This window comes from Lissotriton vulgaris, chromosome 7 (genome assembly GCF_964263255.1).
Source record: "Lissotriton vulgaris chromosome 7, aLisVul1.2, whole genome shotgun sequence".
In the NCBI taxonomy this organism is placed as follows: Eukaryota; Metazoa; Chordata; class Amphibia; order Caudata; family Salamandridae; genus Lissotriton; species Lissotriton vulgaris.
The window spans coordinates 1,097,501,025-1,097,522,935 of NC_141695.1; the positions used below are offsets into that span (position 1 = coordinate 1,097,501,025).

The following is a 21,911-nucleotide window of genomic DNA, read 5'->3' on the forward strand; positions in this document are numbered from 1 at the left end:
GTCCGACTTTTCCGTTATGCCCCAGCTCTGCCCTAAGTCAACACCCTTTACCCTTTACTGTTGGGGCCACAACGGCCCAACAGTGCTGGGATGCCTGGCTTCACCTTGGAGGTGCCAGGAGGGGGCATCTCACAGGGAAAGCCAGGAAGGGTTCCACAGCGGTATACAGCGCCAGGATGCCCCGAGATGGGGCGGCAGTGCGCTTTACAAGTATACACACATTTACATTTACATTTACGCTGTGGCCACCTTCACCGCATTGCCCATGGCCTCAATCACCGCCGCGTCAGCAGGGGGGAGGAAGGAGGGGGAAGGCAGAAAGAAGGAAGAGAGCCCCCCGCCCCTGAATGTCACCAGTCTCGCCCCCCCCCCCCGTACCTCCGGGTTCAAGTCCTTGGATCGCCACTCCGGCCAGCAGAGCCACGAGCCCCCGCCACCTGCCGGGCCAGCCGGCCGTGCCGGTCTTGATCTTCTAAGCCAGCCGCCCAGCAATGACGTCCTTTCACCAGGCGGCTGGTCAACAGGGGCACAATCTCAGGCACTGCCGCACTCCAACAGCGCCCCGATGGGCTGAGTGCCGTCACAATATCACTAGGCCCGGGACCGGGCACTTCTGTTTCCGCTCGCCCAGGTCGGGCCGGGCCCAGTCAGCACTCTAGTCCCCGGCTTCCTCCCGTGGAAAGGCGCAAGCAGGCCCGGGCTCTCCTCCGGCGTTCCATGGCTCTCCGCGGGTCCTGGTGGCACCCGGAGGCTCCGGGGGGACAGCGTTGCAAAGTCCTCACCACAGGGACCTCTCCGGGCCCTCCAGCAGCGCTCTACAGGGCGGCATCGGAGCTCTAGTTGCCTCCGACCGCCATCATGGATGGCTAGCCACGCCCCCCCCCAACTGTATGGTAGACTTGATCTAAAAAAAAGATGGGAATGGAATGGGCTAAGGACTGTGCAATGCTCAGAGGTCACAGTAGTGAACACAGCCCAGAGGTTTCCACAATTCCAATGTATGACACAAATAAACACCAGTAGATTGTTTCGTGTTAGACATCTGGGCTAGTTATTCTACCAACATAATACAAATAAGGAATAAACTCGGGAGAAATTGGAAGGAAGTGTACAAAATCACTAACTGAACCAAGACGGAGAACAACTAAACACATGCCATTAGAAAATCGCAATTACCTTCTGGTGGTTGCTTAGGCAACCATATATGTAGCCTTATCAGATAAGAATAGAGTCAGTAAGCAAATCAAATTTATCAATACATAGTTAATTAAAACCACCATTTAGATACCATCATAAAACATCACAGAACATTTGTCATGCATTTAAAATAGGTCTGTAACCGAGTATAATCTGGGAAGCAGGTTTGGAAAGTTGCTTGCCGCTGGCAATGTGTTCTGTGCTCGTTCAAGGTACTGGTAAGGAATCCAAACTAACATATAAGATTAGAGAATATAAATCAACAGGAAGTAGAATAGTTCAGGTTTAAAAGTTTAACTGGTTGTGGTTATCAACTGAATGGGATCATTTTGTTTCAAAATGTTCACACCCTACACTGAAATCCTGTATCACATAAATATTATCACTCTTAGCAAGGAAAGTTTTCAGAAAGAAATATGGTCTTAAAATAATCGTTGAATGCTTAGTTTTATATTGATTAAACAAAATTGGGAAACTATGGTAGCCTGCTTCTAAATAAATGTCATGGATCAAAAATAGTTTAGTATTGTTCACTATGTCCAGACAGTTACTAATGAATTTCGCACCTAACAGCAGTAATACAAAACAGAAAGAACTCTAGGTAGGGGATAAGGTTCTCATAAAAATAGTTTCTTTCCTTCCATAAAAGCGGAGAAAATGTCAAGATTAATAAATAAAGTTTAGGAAAAACATTTAATCAAGTGCATTGTCGCAGCTACGGAGTTGTGTATCTTACTCTGAGATGTCCGTGGTATTTAGAACGCCAAAAAAATCACGGTTCCATCAGAGCGAGAGCGCGAACACGGCCTTCAAGGGCCTCTGCTGAATCAGCACAGTAGAGTTGTCTAGCAAGGATTCCCTCCTGGCTGGGTCACAGACCAAACTTTGATCGAGGTTACAATGAACACTTGTGTCCAATTTCAGAAATAGGAAGTGTGAGTAGGGAATGAAGATTAGCAACAGATAAGATTTTAAGTAAGACTTTACTCAACTGTTCGACATAACTGGAGGTGTCGTTGAGGCCATTGAAATTAATAATGTTGGGGATCCACATTATGTGACAAAACCAATGAGTCTCAGTAGACCAGGAACCGAGACTGGAACTGGGCAATATTTGATTAGGACATGACTGGACCAGCATCACCAGAAAGTACGATGATGCACTCTAAGCAAAGCACTTTGTGCCCAAGAAATATATTATTTAAGCGGACACCATTTTCATCAGATGTCTTCACTTTGTAACAATTCAGTGCACAGTTTGAGAGAGCAAATCGGAGAGGACATTTATTGATTTTATTTTAAAGAGTTTTATATATCGCTGGCTAGACCCGAAGGTATCAGAGCGCTTTACATGAGAATCAACAATGTAACAGAAAAAGATCAACAATTACAAAATACATCAAAAAATAGGCAATATAATTAGGAGAGGAGAGAAAGGAGAGAGAAAAGTAGTGGATAGGGGAGGTGAGAAAGGGAGGATGAGGGAAGAGACTACAGGTGAGACGAAAGGAAGTCTGTCTAAAGACTGACTGGGTAGGTGATGTCCAAGGAGGGAATCCCCGGCCTGTCTCCCCTATAGCTAAACCAGGTAGCTCCATCGGGCATCAGACAAAATAGTCAGTCTCAATACATTGAGAGAGGAGAGAAGGAGAGACATAAATAGAAGGAGGATGTGGGAGGAGATGACAGGAGAGACGAAAGGAAGTCTGTCTAAAGTCCGACTGGTTAGGTGACGTCCAAGGAGGGAATCCCCGACCTGTCTCCTCTATAGCTAATGAAATGCAGAAGGTACAAAGTTCCCCGAGAACATAGAGACGGAGTGTGTGTGTTTGTATATTAGGAGAGTAGAGGCAGGGAGCAAGGAGCTCCCTTGTTGGAACTGAGAGGCCTCACACAGCCAGCGAGCTAGATGTCAAGCTTCATCATTGGCCTCTTGCTCCTCGTCAGACTGGTGCTGCAATGTCTGACGGGCGCCTAATAGGCGCTCTTTGTCGGAGTTCTTTTGTTCCAGTCAATGGTTGTGTGCGTGTGAGGGGGTAAGGTGAAGGTGTAGTCGTGTGGGGATAGTGAATTAAAAAAGGTGAGTCAATTCACAAGGACATTTATTCGCGTGACTGACTCCCTTGGTTAAAAGGTGGGAGGGGAGATAGAGACTGTAAGGGGCACAGCGGAACTACCTCGAACCCTCTGGTCAGGTCTACATGTTTCTTGCTTACTTTGCAATTCCTCAGGACCTCAAGTTATCAGTACTACACAGTGAAAAGAAAGAAAAAAGGAGTAAATACAACCTCTCTGGGTCTGTAAGGGGGCAGGCCAAATGGTTCTGCAGTAGTGGGGTGACCCTAAAGGTGTCCCTAAAGGGCCCCGCAGTCTGTTCCCATGGGGCAGCACAGAAAGGTATGGTAACCTATGGTGCGTGCAGCCAAAGCTTGTAAACCTACCCACACGCAAGGCGCTCCTGCAGTAGGGCGGAACAGCTGGTCCCCTATAGCTAAACCAGGAAGCTCCATCGGGCATCAGACAAAATAGCTAGGTCTCAATTTACGAGGGAAAATTCACAAATAAACAGGGTAGGGACTAAGGGCCAGGACAGGTGAGGGCAAAGGTCAGTAGCAGGAAAGTGGAGAAGAGTAGCGCTGGCTAGACCCGAAGGTATCAGAGCGCTTTACATGAAAATCAACTATGTAACAAAAAAGATCAACATTACATAATACATCAAAAAATAGGCAATACAATTAGGAGAGGAGAGAAAGGAGAGAGAAAAGTAGTGGATGGGGCAGGGGAGGTGAGAAGAGACGACAGGTGAGACGAAAGGAAGTCTGTCTAAAGACTGACTGGGTAGGTGACGTCCAAGGAGGGAATCCCCGGCCTGTCTCCCCTATAGCTAAACCAGGTAGCTCCATCGTGCATCAGACAAAATAGCTAATTGCGCCAGCATGCTCCCGTTCTCAAGTCTGGGGTTTACTGTTGTAACTATCAATTTGTATTTGGGGCTGCATTTGGTTCATGTTATTTTTTTAATGGAATGTTTGTATTTGTTATGCCATGGTTATTGCTTGGGGATTCGAGTTGAGAACTGCCATCCAAAAGACAGTGAGTGCCGGTTTTGTCTTGAAATAGACTTTTAAAAATTCACAAGCATTGCTCCCCTACGATTTCTTCTTGAGAACATCCTATAATTTGTGACATTGGCAGAATTGAGGATCTTCTATTTATGCATCCTGGAAGGTACTCTTGATAAAGAGAAATACTACTATGTTGCAGGAATCCTTCTTTGGAAGAGACATTAGAAATTGCCAGATCGATCGAGACATCAGTTATGGCTTCATAAATAACTGGGGAAATGTAAATAAAGTGGTAACTACGAGAATGTGCATTCAGTCACTGCAATACTAAAAAATATGTTGAATGTATATAGTGATATCAAGAAATTGAACAGTGAAGATCATTTTTCAGGGTCATGTTATAGGTGTGGTTCTAGGGGATCCTATTGTTGATCACAATTCCAGTCCAGTAATTGGTTAAATGTGCATGACATTCAATAGGTTGTTTCAATCGGATGTGCAACAACATCTAGAAAGTGTTTTAGATTACTGAGCAACAAGTGCTGAGTGACAATGGCAAGAGTGCAGGAACAATAGCAGAGTGGCATTATCTACTGAGATGTTCGAGAAATATTTTTTTTTTACCAATGCTGGACGTTTATGGTATGAAAATTCCACCAATTCTATCATACGCCATGGAATATATACAAATTAAAACATGACAAGACATAAAAGTAAAGGAGGGTATTGTACTCCGAAAACTGGTAAACGTGTCTCATTCGGTGCCAGTTCAAGCTCTCCGCCTTGAGTTATCTTTAGCGGGAATTTTCGCCCGTATAATCTCTAATATCATAAGGTGGGCGTATAATCTCCTACATGCAGAACCAAATACATTAAGACACTTATTAAAATTGGAAACTTTTAGAGAGGAATCATCTGGGGATACTTTTAATAGGAATTTGAAAAAAGCTTTTGAGATTTCACAGTGCACGGTATTAATGTTACAAGAGTAGTCACAAGCGCACCTGAAGCTCTTTTTAAAACATATGGTCCCAAGAATCAGTTATGTAAAGGACAAGGAATATTGCAGCCAGTTAAAACGGTAAATATCCTTTATAACGAATTTTTTATCACGCAGACTTTGACTCCGCATACTTTTTCTCTGTTTTGTCCCCTACCCCGCATACCATTACTCCGCATTTTTTTACATCGCATGTGCATTTATCACCCATACCTTTATCTTTGGAATCATGTTGGTTAGAAGCAGACAAATAACTCGCCATGCACCACCTTTGGAAAGCTCCTGTTTCCTTTCTGAAGTGGGGTAAGTGCTTTGCACAAGCTGCACACTTCCGCCAAAGCGGGGGAAGCCCTCCACACATTTGTTCCACAAGTGAAGTGCCTAACACACGCTGAATATAAAGGGACATTAAGCGCTAGCCACAGCTAGTTGTTTATTAAATGTAATGCAACATACAGAGCTGCCGGGAAAAAAGAGCTTCAATACCTTCAAGTTGAGTTCTCTCATACTACTGGTGGGAGATAGTTCATTTTTGTGTGTGAAAGGAATTCCTTAGACAGACTCTCTTGGTTGGCGTTAGAAATGGGGTCTCTAGTAGGCAGATGTATGCACTCTCTTCAAGTAGGCACCGCCACTATACTTGGGTAAGCAGGATACAAACTAAAAGATAACCTGTGCTCACCCTCTGGTAGCTTGGCACAGAGCAGTCCGGCTTATCTAAAGAGACAATGTGTGAAGTATTTTTCAACACACACACACAAAGACACCACACTGGTTTAGAAAAATAGACATTCATTTTTATAAATAAATCAAGAACAACACACCAAAAATCCAATACATAGACGTCGAGTTATGAGTTTTTAACCCCTTAAGTGCTGCCTCGGTGCATTGGCCGACGGCAGCACTACCTCCCCAGTGCTGCGCACGACCATTGGACGTCCATTCAGCACTAGTTCCAATGGACAGCGCAGCACTGGGGAGGAATGTTTAATAGCATCTATGAGGGTAAAGAATAAATAGTGTTATAGCACTTAGAAACAATAAGCACCTACAGGGGTTATCTGGTCTTGCTGGACCGGGAAAAGTCAACAGTTCAAACCAACCATGATGGAGCACAGGCCAGGGACTGGAGTCACGCAGGCCTGGTGAATAGAGTACCTGGAACCAGGTCGCAACAGCAAGATGCAGACTAATGTTGCGTCTATGTCGAGCCGACAGTCTTGGGGAAGTGTCAATTTTCTTGATGCAGTAGCGGTGATATGTCATGTCCATTGAGCGAAGCGCCGGTTCAAAGTGTGGCGGTTCTGAAGTTGAGGCGCCAGGTTAATCCATGCTGGAGGGGCAATGCGTCAATCTTCTTCATGCAGTGCTGGCGAAGCATTGATTCTGAAGTGGCGGTTCTGGATGCAATGCAGAGGTTCAGCGTTTGGTGCACCGATTGTACTCCAGCAAGCAACAGAGTTGTTCCCCCGGTTATGCTGCAAGCTGTCTGGAGATCTGTCAATTTCCCTGGTGCAAGTATCTGGGTCCACTTTCAGTGAACCAGGCACATGCACAGGGGTAGAGATGTTGATAGCGCTGAGCCTCAAGCAACAGGAGGCAAGCCAATAAGCCCTTGGAGAACACTTTGGTGCAAGGCAGAGTCCAGCACTCCTCAGCAGGGTCAGAGAGCAGCAGGGCAGCACAAGAGTAAATCAGGCCTTCCACGTCAGCAGTGTCAATCCTTGATGCGGCACAGTAGTTCTTCTGACAGAGAGCCGTTGTAGGTCCAGAAGTGTCTGATTTAGAGTGGTCAGAGCCCCAGTACTTATACACAGCTGTGTCTTTGAAGTGGAACTGACTTCAAAGAAGGGGCGTTCAAGTGCACAGAGGCCTGGTCTTCCTGCTCCAGGCTCCAGACTACCCGTAAGGGGTAATCAGCTCTTTGTGTGGGACAGGGCACTGCCTATTCAGGTGTGTCAGCCCCTCCCTCCCTCCTGCCCAGAAAGAGCCATCAGAATGCAGATGAATACTCTGAGACACGTAATGTTCTTGTATTTGTGGATGTCTAGAGGGAATGCACAAAGTGAAGCTGTCACCCACCCAAGACGTGTACTGGAGACAGGCTCTAGAAGGGTGTGATAAATTCTCTACAGTAAAGAATAGACTTGCATCCCAACCCTGGCAGCCCACCGTAAAGCAATCTCCACCTCATATATCTTTGTGTAATCAGCCTGAATTTGCCCCAGACTGACCAGCTAGTCCCTCACTGGTTCTGCCTGGAGAAATAGGAAATTCTTTACTTGATACTCTCCCCTCAGTCTGACTGAATAACCCACTGAAGCATTAAGCCCCTTCTTTGATGACTCCTGTTCGATATTCATTAAAACTGTGTTTCTAGCTAATATTTGCATCTTAAAAAGGAAATCATGTGGGTCTCCCCTCTCATTTCACAGCTGTCTACATGGTTTCTTCAGGAGCCACTGTCAACTCCTCTGTTTTGACCAGGAACATCACTGTAGCCCCCAGTATTATTGCTCAATCTCCTCCGGTTTGAGGGGAATTTGAGGATCTTAGTCACAATGTCCCAATCTGCATCGTGATACACATCCAGTAACGCAGTCAGTATTTGTTTATTTTATTAGTTCATTGATTCCACTCATGGTCTTCTTCGCAGTTTATCCAGTGTTTTTCTCTCCTCTAGGATTGTCTAAGACACCACAGCATTGTCCTCACAAATTGACAGCTGCTTTACATCTGTTTACCACAGGGGCCCCTCCATTCTTTGCGTTTTTACTCTTTGGTTCTCAATTTTTGTTCTAACAATAGGACTCTGCCAGTCCGCACTTCCTGCTTTTGCTCCATGTCTATCAAGACAGTCTTAATTGTACAAATCTCCTCCTTCAGATCACTATGCAGTGCATTGATAGAATGCAACAAGGCCTTACCACACCCTTAGTCACCTTATCAGTCAGCTGGGAGGATTAGCACTCCTTAGCATTCTTAAATGTTGTGGCTTTTGGGATAGGGAACTGGTCCTTGCTTTACCTAAGTCTTGAAATGGTTTCACGTAGATGGCCCAAAAATGCAGACCGAAGCAAAAGGGGTCCATCACCACCCCCTTTTGTACCGACAGAAGCAAAGGAGGCACCTCTGTTCTTAGAGTGGCCATCATCCACGGTTTTGTATCGGGTGCCTCAATGTGTGTCAAATAGCACTGCTCGTTAGTGGCTTCAAACTGGCCATGCATGAGGGGAGCATTCTTGCTGGAGAATAGAGAGCGGTGTAAATGTCAGGAAGGCATCTACTGGGAAGCTATGAGAGAGCAGCTCGGCGGCACAAGTAAGAACAGTGGGAGCTCCAGGCAAGGACCCTACCCAGCAAGCAGGAGAGGAACGGTCTAGTGGGCTAATGGACAATAGGGAAATTGCATGAAGGGACCCACCAGGCACGCAAGAGAGGAGCGGCCCGGCGAGAGAAGGGGACAAGGAAAAGCGAATGGTTGTAGGGCTACTGCAAATATATACACAGAAGCCATCTTCTGAAATAGATTCCCTGGCTGAAGCACATTTTTAAAAAATTAAGTAGTGGCAGTGAATGAAATAGTACCAATCGGATCGGCACTAATTAAGTTTAATTAATTTGTGTTTGGTCTATGCTCTACAGAGAGGAAGATAAGTGACGCTAGGCCTGTGCTGGCCAATTAGGAGGTAGTAAAGAAAGTGACACTGAAGCAAACAAGCAGTAAAACAATGGGCAGGTTTGAAGCCTTTTATTGAACAGAAAAGTCTTGCTAGTGTATACTCATGCAGGTTCGACCTAAAAAAACTTCTCCCACGTCATTTCAACTGTGTCATGTGTCATCATACATGCTTGCCCTTACAGAATGATGGGGCTGCGAATCGCAGCTGCATCACTATACCTTTTCTCTTTTGTCAGTGCTGCACAATATCTGCAAACATGCTAAGGAAAAAGCATTGGCAAACAGGTGACAAGGTGAGACATACTGGCTTGGCCAATACTTATTCCAGAAGGGTCAAGCCACATCAGGGCAGTTAGATTCCAGCTACTTGGCAGTACTGTTCTCCTCATTTATATTGTTTTTGTGGTGATCCATTTAACCAGCTCACAAATACGCAGATACATTAGGCTCTGATCAACTTCCACTGTGAAGTGTTTCTAGGTTGTGCTAGAAGGAACCCAGGTCTTCAAACCAGGAAGTTGCTTTACCTTATCTATCTAGGATCAGCAGGAGCAGTTGGAGCATAAATACACTAGTCAATCTGTAGGGCTCAAAAATGGTACTCACACCAGCTCTTGCGGCTGATGTTCTAGGTATTTGGATCACTTTGCCACTATATCATCCTTCATTTTATGTCTCATTACAAACGAAAAATATCCTCTTACCGTTATTTTGTTGAATCAGTTTAAACTTGGAATTCCTCGACAGTAGTTTCAGAGCAACATCATAAACTGCAGCGCCCAACAGATAAGGTCCAAAATGTCAGACCACATTTTAACCACGGTAGTATTTTCCATGCTTGGGGAAGATGCCTCACATTGGTGGATTGTGTGGGTAGATGATGGCAAGTACAGCAAAAATTATAGACTGAATATAAAATGGCTGGTAGTATTGTTGTTTTAAGGCTGATTCATAAGTATAACTAACTCTCTAAGCGCAGCTGTACTGGATAGGCAAAGTAATTTGTATCAGTTAATTGTCTGAATCGAAAAAAAGCAACGTGGCCTGATCGCACATTTGCACCGACAGGAACTTCATGAGTTTCCGATACGTCCATTATCAATGTTATACGGCCTGGAGACCTACTTTCACAGCAGACAACATAGCCACTGGACTACAGATTAACGACCATATGCTGACTGGACTTCCGTGCGATCGTAGTTTTGACATTCTTTTCGTGTGGCCCAATCCCTGTACTTTTTAAAGCTGGGAGTTGCTTTAAAAAAAATAAAGTAGATTAAGCTCTAGTGTTTAGTGCTTCTTAAAAAAAAAATGGGCGGTTACTTTTTCTTATAATAAAACGCCTCTTGCTATCACCGTGCGTTCTATGCTGATGTTTGTTATTTCGTTTTGTCAACAGGTGTTTTCTGAATGATAGCCGTAGAAGGCACAGTTTGGGATTTCAAAGTTGTAAAAAATGTGCAAGCGCAGGTTGAGCAGGCGAGTAAGCTATATATAAAATGTGCACTACTTGCAACAGCACAAATGTGATAAAGGTAAACGAACCTGTTTACTTCTTAGCCTCTCCTTATGTTACTTACTTCGAGCACCTGCCAGGGGTTAAATCATATTACCACGCAGCTCCACTGCTAACAGTACACGCACTGCACAAGCCTGCTCATTTGCACTGAGGTACCAAATTAAAGAAAGCTGTAGGCCCTAAAGCAATGCTTATATTTAGTCATCATAATTAACAACTATATATCTTTCGAGCAAATACAAACAGGGAGACGATTTTTCAACGCCATCCTTCTTTAAATATGTGAGTTACCAACAAGAAGAAAAAAAATGGTTCTCCAACTAAGAGTCAGTAGTTAAGCTTCATAAAAGGCAGGCAAACTGAAATGTTCAATTATATCCAATGTAGGACAGACCTATTTCTATGTAAACCGTCTTAACAAGTAGTCAGGCCAAACAGTGTGTCTACTAGTAAGAAGCTATCTATGCATATAATAGTGGAGAATGACCAACGGAGTAAGAATTCTGGACTAATTGATATTGAGCAGATAAGAGGATGTATTTGTATTCCTGAAATACAACCTGGTGGGAAACAAAACACTACACAACCTCCTCACAATCGATGAACGAGACTGGATTCACTACTAGTAGAACATAACCTGGTGCTGTTTCAGAGTCCATAGAGGCAAAAGGGTTCAATAAACTATTTCCCTACTGGTGGATTAGCCCATGTAGTCTTTGAACCCCAAGATGATATACCAACCAAAACTTCTATTATAGCAATCTTAAAATATCAGTTAAGAGCGAAACTCTTCAATAGAAAACCCCACCATAAACTAAAGCACTAAATAAAGACTCACACTCTAAATACCGCCCCAAGCATGGCATTTAAAACGCAGTTTAGCTTCATGCAGCCTGTATAGGTTTCCACCTAAATGTATGGTCCCATAAAAAGTATGCCTTTCTCAACTACAAAATAATATAAGAAATTAATTATTTCAAGCAACTGCATTTTAATTCTGGGGGTCATGGTACACAAGATTACAATGCTGATTAAAAATTTGCCTTCCTAAGCCCCTTTGGGGTACACTATTTTGAACCTGAAGCTAAACTGCATCTTACACCATATCATTACGGAGGAAGCATCAAATCTTTCAGTAGCATTTATGTTATATGATGTACAGAATTTTATTCACTTTATCTGGCACTATGGGTCACTAAAATGTGATACTCAAAAGGACCGCCTGCCAAAAAGACATTGATCAACCATATCTCCAGAACAATTGCTATATATTTGAATCAATAACGAATAAAAAGACTGTTCAAATATGATGGGCCACGTTGGAGAGTATGCATGTACCTATAATCTTCATTGTAAAATAGAAATACTGATACCATGAACTGGCATTTCTTGACAAAGTGTCAAAAATGCAGGCCTTGGGCTGTCATTGATAATAATTTGTGTGCGATTCCAAACATTGACGACTTGCAAACGTTAAGTGCCTATATAATTTATTCTTAACCTCTAGTCAGAGGCCCCCTGGGCATCTGCGAAGACTACTTAGAGCCCCCCCCCCCCGACTGTTACAAAATTGCATGTTTAAATTATTAAATTATATAAAAATAAATAAGCAAAATTTAAAACGTGAAGACGTTTCTATAGTCGATATTTCAATATTTAAGCACTTATTTGGTATATACTCGATTCTTTATTTTTGTATATTGTTTTTAAGGTCAAATAATAGGCACTGCTTAGGCCAAGGGTTGCCAGCTTCCATTAGTGACTCAGTGGGTTTCCCCGGATTTCAGAAAAGATTCTGTGGGGGGCCACAGAAGGTATAAGGTTAAGAACCGCTGGCCTATAAGCATGAACTAAAAATAAAGGCTTGTGTGGTTATGTTCCTCCCTACCTTTTTTATTTTTTTTATTTCTTTATTGCAGGATAAGAGTCGACAACATATTCAGGAAGAGCACACATGCAAGTCTTAATGTCATTTCAATACGTTCGAAGGCAAACTCCTTATGGGCGAAACTGGGATACCATAAAGTTGCCAAGAATTATCAAACACATATCAAACCACGGACACCTTTTCAGCCCTTAGGGCTACATGATAAACAGCCGTGTGGAATGAGGACTGGACATAGACGTTGGTGGCGCCTCGGGTAGCTGCCACTGTAGGCCGGCTCAAGCTGATTCAATTTAAATAACGCCACAGGGCTTATTGTAGACGCCATAGACTATGGTGCATGGGTTTGATTGGCTTTCCCGGTGTCTCTTTAGTGTGGCAATGGAGAGGGCACGTTTATTCACACTATGTGGAGCTGTCCTGAGTTACAAAGATTCTGGTGCGGGGTAACGGCCTGCCTACGAGAGGTCATCTCCTGGTCGATTACATGGGCACAAAGTTGACCCTTGGGCGCCTTACTGATGGCTTGGGTGGTAACAGATACCGACTATCTCCACTACTTTTAGGCCTAACCCTAGCTAAGCAAGACACAGCAAGAGAGTGGTTGAGTGAAAGTGAATAAGGTCTTTATTGCTTGATTAACAAAAATCATTACAATGAAAACATCTTAGTAATCGGACAATATATAAAAACATTAACATGTAGTTACAGGCCAATAATAAAATTTTGGGAGCATCTTTTTAAAAACTATGACAAATATTCTTGACAATTTATGAATACATTCATATTTATGCAATAAAACAGATTAACATTATCAATCATTATACAAATAAACCATAGGATATATCAGACAAGGGCTGGATCATTACATATTAAAGTGCAAATGTGCAGTAAACAGTAGTTCCATTGTGCAAACAGATTATGAAAGTGCGGCAATAATTTCTTAAACAGGTAACTTCATTATTTACTATTCAAATTATTACCCTAGCAGGACAGACACTAACTTCTACAGAGGCCGTACGGTGCAAGTAAGCAGACAAAAAATGCATGCAAGATTTCTCTTGAAGCCATGGGATTTAATTATGATACATCTTGAAAAGTCGATAGCAACCATTTTTCGGCAGCAACTTAAAACTTTACGAATTGGCATAGGAGCAGAATCAACTTGCCTGATAAAGAATAAGCGCCTGGCGAGCCGATCTGACCCCAATCTTCAAAAATTGTTGGGTTTATTTCCATTCTTATTTTTAAAAATGTGCTTTTTATTTGTGCTGAGAAATGGGCATTAAGGTATGGCTGGATGCGTAAAGACTGGTGTGAATTAATCACATACCATGCACGATTTTTTGCAGCTAAAACAGTTTTGTCCTTATTAAGGGATTTAACTTTGATTTGTTGTTTAGGATTAATTTATAATAGGGCATTTTCAATTCATGAAGCCCAATTTGCAGGTCAATATCACGTAGGCAAGTTGAAATATGGGATCTCAAGAGTAGCAGAATACGCAGATTTTGTTATTTCTAGCCAGCAGTTGTTCGCTAGGGAAGCAGGGGCAAAAGAAAACAGTGTACATACATTTCAGAAAAGCCCCCTGTGACATTAAACTCTGTCTTTGGAGACCAAACTCCAATCTTATTTCAGCTTGACCCACTGACTGGGGAATCCCAAAAGTTGCTTCATAAGCCCAAACTACTAACAAATCAAGTAGCGTTGCATCTTTCCCCTGGTAATAGGTGAGCCATATGAAATGGTTAGGTGTAACTTTGCTCTCATGACTTTAAGAGTATGTTCATAGGATTGACACCTCAGTGATTTTTGCAAGCATTTAAAAGCATGAGTGGCTGAGTGAAACTCACCCCATCCCTGGAAGCTTGGAAGAAGGTACTAGACATCCTATGGGGTTGGAAATAGTTTATAATGCAAGGGTTTGCCCCCAGAAAAACCCTACAATATGGCACAGGTGGGAAGACTACTTGGGCACTGACCTGGAACCCAGCCGACCTGGACTACAAATGATCCAAGATAAAGTCCGGACCTTTGAGTGATGGGAATGATCTGGAGGGGGGGGGGCAGAGTGCAGATGGCTGTTAAAAAAAATTGCTGTGTTTTATTGTTGACAGTGGAGTGGGTGATGGTGGGTATGTACATGCAGGTCTTTCCTTTTTTCCTTCTATTATTAATCATTGTATGGTTGTGTATTGGCCCACCAGGCCATATTTTTGTACGCACTGCAAAATAAATAAAATGTGTTTTAAAAAATATTCTTCACATCATTTAGGAGAAGGGAAAGAAATTCTAATCAAAATGGAACACCGGTTTCAATATGTTAACATTTTTACTAAACATTAAAATACACAAAGATTTTGTCATGCCCTTTATTTACTACATGTTTGTTGTGGCGATAAAACAACAGCCCTCCAAAACCAGGTCAGGAAAGCCATCTACACTGAGCTCCACTGCAGTAACATAACTGCACGTTCACCTTCAAGACCTCTGTTGGAATTGAGCCGTCAGCCATTTGACATTTACTGCGACCTGGATAGCTCCCAGCTTAGCTCATGGAGATTTAGGTAAATCTCTTTGGAGCTCAGCGACTGAACATAATGGAACAATGTAGTTGCAAAAAATGGATAGGGATTTCAAAGTACACGCAAAAAGATGCGCCCTTGCTGTGCTGAGGTCAGACTACACAACATCCCTATTGAATATCTAAAAATTGTCAGAATTTGAACACTGGACGGGATGGACAGTTTAGGTCAAAGGGGTTTAGCTACAGAATGGTAACATTAAATATGTCACTTTAATCTGCAACGGTTGGATAGCAGGGTGTATATATTTGTGTACCAGGCCGGGGTCTGGGTCATTCCTCTGTTGACCAGCAGCTGAATCATAGATCAGAGGTTACTTTAATCTGAAAATACGTCAAGAATGCTTTGTTGTATCTTCTGTGTACCACGTTCTAATAGCTCTAAAATGTAAGAGTACAGTTCAGCTGTGCCAAGTCAGGGGACGAAAATACCTCCCTGTAGAGTTCATCTACCTGGGTTCCTGGCAATATGGCATTTTGAAATATGTCCGCTAGTCTTCAAAGCAATCCTAATAAGGCAGTTGAATCCTATATTTTAGAAGTGTATAACATTTCCCAATTCATTATGCCTAGGTGTTCCGGTACTAGTGGCAAGCAATTCAGGAGTAGAAATTAATCTAAAAGGTCAAGAATAGCGCTTGAAAGTATCACAGCAGGATCCCATTCACTACTAAAGCTCTTTGCACCCTCTTGTACTGTTGAAGGGATTCAGATGTGGTAAGCTTTTTCTGAATTGATAGCAAATGTGAGATTCCACCTCGCTGCAGGGACAAAAAAAGCACCTTGATATCAAGACTAAAAATGTATGTCAATCACATTCATTAAACATGTACACTTTTCAACTGTATAGTAACTGAGTGAGCACAGAAAGCAATGTGATAATGCAAGTCCTGTTGCCTGTCTGGGTAAGGCATCCGTGGCCAAAGGTCATTTCCACATGTTAAATTGTGAAGAGTCATAAGATGAGGAAGAAAGGACTGGAGAGGAGCTAAAGGACGAATAAGGAGAACAAGGCATGAAGCATATTATGTTGTGCCAAGTTGGGTACTGTAAAGAGTGCTTGGCGGCCAAATAACTCTTGAAAGTATGAAAAGGGACTAATGAATTAGCAGAGAAGTGGGAACGAGAGGGAAATCATGCCTGATCATTACAGTTGTTTTGATATCGTTTATGCTCCCAACCCAAAAGGTCATTCCAATGGGCTGATGTGTAATAAGAGAGCGGAAGGACTAAACAGGGAGGAACATATTTTTATTGTTGTTATATTCACATATTTAATACGTAATCTGCCATTGGTATGGTATTGCAGCTCTTTTCGGTAGATTTTGGCTAGCTTCACACGAGGATCCAAGGTTTTCAACACAGAACAGAATCTGATTTGGTTTGTGGAGATGCATATTTAACAGAGTGAACAATAATGCATCCATTTTAGGTGAATGTTGTGAGAAGTTAGCCTGAGGTCAGACTTGTGTCTGTGGCAGCAGCATCCATTTTGCGATGCTGAGGTTCTGTTTAACTTTAACCGGGTAACGCAGTAACTACATGTCTTCTCCCTCTAGAAGGGTGGAATGCTACCCCAGCCACCAGGACTGGCGGTTGGGGGGGTAGTATTCCAAAGTGTTTGACACCTTACACGACATGTTTTGATGAAGCCAAACCAAAGTTAGCATTAACTGTGAGGATTATAATGCACTTAAGAGTATATGGTATGGCCATATCATAGAACAGCTATAAGGAGATGATTCCCAAAGCTGAAAAGGGGCTCAGCTCATGCTAGGGCACCCTCTCACATAAAAACAAGCACTCTGCCTCCAGGATTGTCGAGGCCTACCATAGGAGTGTCTTATAGATGTATATGTGTCTATATATAAAGGTAGATATAGGGATACTATATCTAAGTAAGGGGTGAGTACACCACCTTAGCCAGGCTGTGTGAACAGACCTGTGGTGTCAGTTTGGAAGGCAAACCAGGGGTGGCACAATACATGCTGCAGCCCCTGGTAGGCCTAAGGTGCACCTATGCCCTGGGTACCTCTGGTACCCTATACAGGGGCTCACAAGGTCCAGTAACCAATCTGGTATGTACCTAAAGTACATGGTATCAATTTAGAGAGAGAACAGCTGAGCTGTGGGTCTGATTAGCAGGCCCACAGCCACACTAAAGTCGAAAAACCAGAGAATCACAGCAAAAAGTGGGGGTGACCATCGGAAGCAGATCCTACTCTCCTACAAATGTATCACCATTAAGAAACTGGGATCATGTTAAGTGCATAGTTGCCATATGGAACAGGTAAAACAAGTTACTTATATGGTGCTTAATAAAAGTATTCAGACAGTCTCTAAGTACTACCAATTTCTGTCACTTGTTATTTAAAGAAATGAAGTGAAAAGTGGGTTTTTGTAGAGCGCATGTTTGCCATAGCGCTTGCTGCCATAGAGTGCAACTGGAAAATCAGCCAGCCGATTAGGTGCAAGAAAATAACCAAGTTTTAAGTTCCTTCCTGAACTGTAGTAGGTTGTTTTGGGTTCTAAGGTGCAAGAGCATGGAATTCCATAGCCTTGGGGCTAAGTGTCGGAAACTTCAGCCGCCCCATATCAGCGTTTTTACCCTTGGGACTACAAGCAGAGACGCCAATGCGGAATGGAGGCATCTCTGTGGGGTGTAGCGCTTAATGTATTGGCTGATCTGTACGGGTCCCACCCTGTGCAAAGTCTTGTGTAGGATACACATAGATTTAAACTGGATCCTAGCCGAAATGGGCAACCAGTGCAGTTGTTCTCGAATGATTTGACTAATGGGACTGAATTTGGGTAGTTTTAGTAATAGCCGGGCGGCAGCATTTTGCAAAGTCTGTAGTTTATGTATGACACTCTTTTTGGCTCCAAGGTAGAGTGAGTTACAGTAGTCAATTTTGACAAAATCAGAGCCGTAACGACCATTTTCTTAAGAGGCATAGGGATGAAAGGGAGTATTTTCAAGGTGTAGAAGCATGATGAGGTAATGCCGGACTGGTCTCCTAGAGAAAGATGATCGTCGAGTGTTTACATTGCATATTGACATAATTGCCATGTCCTGATTTGTTTTCGGAATCTGAGCACGTTTTACAATTCTAGTACTCTGTAGATCGGAGTTGTTTGCTATTATGGCTGTCTCTTACTTCATGCAGATGCGATTCATTTTAGAGAACGGCTAGCATATGGGAACACAGACAATAGCAAAGGGATTGCATAGAATAACACAATTTTTAGAAGTGGGGATCCTCTGAATAAAATGCTGGTTATTAGATAGGACTGCCACAACTATCTCACAAAGCATATACATTAAAATATTTACACATTTTTAAAAAGTAACTTGGGGTGTTCAAAAAAAATAGGACACATCAGGCTCAACGCATACATAAAACATTTGGTGTGGGAGCACTCAAATTAGTGGATTGACAGATTAGATTAATGGTACATTCTGGCAACTTTTTATTGACCTTGTTGTCATGCAATGAAAAGGATCTTAAAATACAATCAAAAAGATGGCAACAGCTAGATTAAAACAACCTAAATGGCAGCTTTCTTTAATCATTTCAAATGTTAATACTACACTTTATTGGAAAACAGCAGCATACACAACTTACTACATTCCATTTTGTAAAACTGTACAGCGCCAACGGTATTTGACAGAAAGAGATGAAGGTTGCATAAAGTACCCCCAACCTTACAAGTATACGAATTCAAATATGTATAAGTATATAATAAAATTAAAGGATCGTTTAGAAACCCATAGCACTGCAAAAGTACATGGTTAGGTTTAAAACTGAACATGTATGGGGTAAATATGTATGTATTATCCTTAGCAAAATAAGGGCCAGAGAATAGGTTCCGAGTGTTGGAAGGAAAAATAAAAGGCCCCATTGATGAAAAAGAATTTGCATTTATGACAATGCCGCGTTTATGGCGTGGTATATTACAGAAGGCATCTTTCACAAGTCATGCTGAACGCATGTTATAGAAAAAGCAAGTAAACTTTAGTAACAGATTATTTGAAAACACTATCATTTAGCATATACTTTAGGAGTATTTTTTCAGCAGTAGTCCACCCACTTCCCCCTGCCGAAGGCATGAACTAACCAGACAGTTAATTTACAGTAAGGATCTGCTGTACCTGGGTACCATGCTTGTTCCCCTTTTCCAAGATCTCAGTGAAAGATGCCTGCGAGCCTGTTTGGTTGCCGGTCGGGGTTAATTATAGCATTGAGCCGTATTCATCCACAAACCACAAGACTGTCAGGTGACCTGCTGGGGGGTCCGAGTTAAACACCAAAGGGCTCGCCATGCTGCAACACAACCTGCTCCGCCCTCACAAAAGCGAGCGGCCATACAGCCCAAAAGGCGCCGGTCCCAAACGCTGCTGCCCCTTGGCGCGAAGTTCCATCGAGCTCCCCGGCCCTAGCAGCTCACAGCCAGCAAACTGTCCGTGACAGGCCTGCCAAAACACCCAGCATTCTCGCGGAGGTAAACGGGGGCAGTTCCCCCCTCCGTGGCTGCCTCGGCCAGGGCTTGACTGCCGGGAATAAACGAGCCATCGAAACACACACACACACTGGCTTGGTCGGTTCGGGGAGCCCGCCTGTGGCACCTCAATTTATCCTCGCCTCGTAGAATCCGATACGGGCTCAACCTCCTGACCGCGCGCCTCTGGCAAGGAGAGCTGCCGTGCTGCAGCTACCCGGCTCCAAATCTGTCAGGCATTCAGGCTGATGCCGTCCGGGAGGGGGGCGCGGCGTCGTGTCAAGCTCCCCCCCCCCCTCGAGGTGGCATTCCTGGGAGCTGCGGGATGCCGGAGCTCAGCCCCGCTGACGGGCAGCGGCAGACAAGTGCGAGCGCAGGCACTAACAGCCATCATGTGACTGCGAGCTGTCAGCTCATGCCACCCAGCTCTGTACTAAACAAGGCAGCCCGTGCCTGCCACCGCCGCTCTCCGCGCACCTACGTGCAGCATCATTTCAGCACTCCCCAAATGAAGACGCTGGGGCATCGTTTCTTTAGAGCGTGTCAACAACTAGTGCGCGCGCATAGGTGTCACTCCCTCAGTCGGCTCAACCGCGCCAATACCCCGCGTTTCTCGATTATATTTAAATCGTCGTCCGTATTAATTATTTTTTCGTCCGTTCGTATTAATTATTTTCTACGTTGTTCACACATTAAAACTTTGCTTGAAAATATACTATTTTCGGTCATTTATTTTTCTACCAAAATATATTGACTGCGTTACCGGATACAGCTGTAGCCACGGGTCGGGGCAGTAAGTAAGAACAACCATAACAAGCAGGCGTTTTTATTGTGGGCTGACTAAGAACGTAATTTGATGCTTTATCAAAGCCTTTTTTGGTACTAACAATGCAATGGCGTGAGCAGTTCAATGCAATTATTCTCGGCTCAATTTTCCACGTTTTAAACTGCTGTTGTACGTCAAAATAAAAGATGTTTGCATTTCCCCGAGCCCCATCCTCCGACTGGACCGAGCCAGCTGATGCAAAAAGCAGAGACAGACACGGCCTTGCACTCAAACACTGTTCACTCCATTGCACACGTGCAGACTGCATGCAGCCAAGGGGTTATGAAGCAGGCTGCTACAAAACGTAGCAATATATAAGCACATATCAGATCCAGCCCCTCCAAATGATCGTGGGCACAGAGGAACCCTAAAATCGAAACAACCAGACACAAAGACATGCAGGCACGCAACACCCATTGGGTGTGCAGATTTTATATAGCCGCGCTATATAAAAACGCATAAATAAATAAATAAATGGTCTTTAAAAGACCATTTACTTGTAAATTAGGCTTTTGTTGTGTTTTCACCGCTTATTACAGTCTCTGTGTCTATGGTTGGAATAATTAGCACTGCCCCCCACCCCCACGAAATATTTTTCAGCCTCCCCCCGAAATTTGGCTCTAGTTGCCCGCCTAGACATGTAGATTATGGACTACAATTGGAGTTGAGCCAGGTCACCAGTTATACAGCAGCTCTAGAGTTGGACATGTACAAAGATAGCGAATGAAAATGGACGGCACAGTAGTCAAAGTATATGCAACACAACGTTGTTCTCAGAAAGTAACATTTAAGTAAACATTTGAAACATTCGGAACGTGAAAAGTTAAATCTATGGAGAGGGCTTCTTGTTACGCTCTTGGATAGCAGACCTTTCGATTGAATTTTAAATGTTTTCATCTGCTTTTTAAATCAAGGTCCATCGGTTCAACGTGTGGCCACTAAATTTTAATTGGCCTTGAGGTAGCCTCAATAAACAGCGGCTACTTAAAACATTTCAGGATGTGGGTCATCTAAACGGTGTTTTACAATGGTTTCAGTATTTTCTGTCTGGCAAGAATCAAATGGTATCCTAAATCAAAAGGAGGGAAATACTTGAGCTACGATTCACCATAGAATCCTTGCCCAGATACCTATTGTATCTGGATGGGCTCGACCTTGAACCCAAAAGAAACTTTGTTATTTTTCAAGGATTCAAAGTAGGATTAAAATAGTCTTTGATACTCTAATACTGATTTATTAGAAGGGTCCCTTGACAAATATATAAACAGGTGGAGACCCAGTTTGAGAGCATTAATACGTTTATCAAGCGGCCAGAGGTAGACATGTTTCAGCCAATACACTTTGCCCCTTCCGGTCAACTGGATTTCTTCAAGACCGAAATTAGATCTCCAGATCTGTTTAGTTCAAATTATTTACCTCACGATTTGTGATTTTGCATTCATGCCATTCACCTGTTCAAGTACTTCCAGCCGCGGTCGGTAGTGGGTGTACCTGCCGGGCGGCGACGTGGGGAGTGGGGGGGGGGGGGGGGGGGGGTAGGGTGAGGAGTAGTAATCCATGGATTACGGAGCTTTACAGGTAAATAAACATATAAATATATAAAACACATTTTGTTGCGCGCACTGCATCGCATTTGGGGATGCAGTGCGT

The 21,911-nt window shown here is 43.3% G+C and overlaps 1 protein-coding gene across 6 annotated transcripts in view; it reads right to left on the reverse strand.

The window, feature by feature from the left end:
* The window catches only part of FNIP1 (folliculin interacting protein 1), a 373,696-nt gene that overhangs the window by 280,062 nt on the left and 71,723 nt on the right, over nt 1-21,911 (reverse strand). Inside the window, exon 1 of one of the 6 annotated variants that reach the window (XM_086931547.1) lies at nt 19,089-19,227. The exons of the other annotated variants lie outside the window; for them this stretch is intronic. Coding sequence (XP_086787673.1) covers nt 19,089-19,099 — 11 coding nt within the window. The 5' untranslated portion in view covers nt 19,100-19,227. Of the gene's footprint in view, nt 1-19,088; nt 19,228-21,911 lie in introns of those variants that run through there. 6 annotated transcript variants of the gene reach the window in all.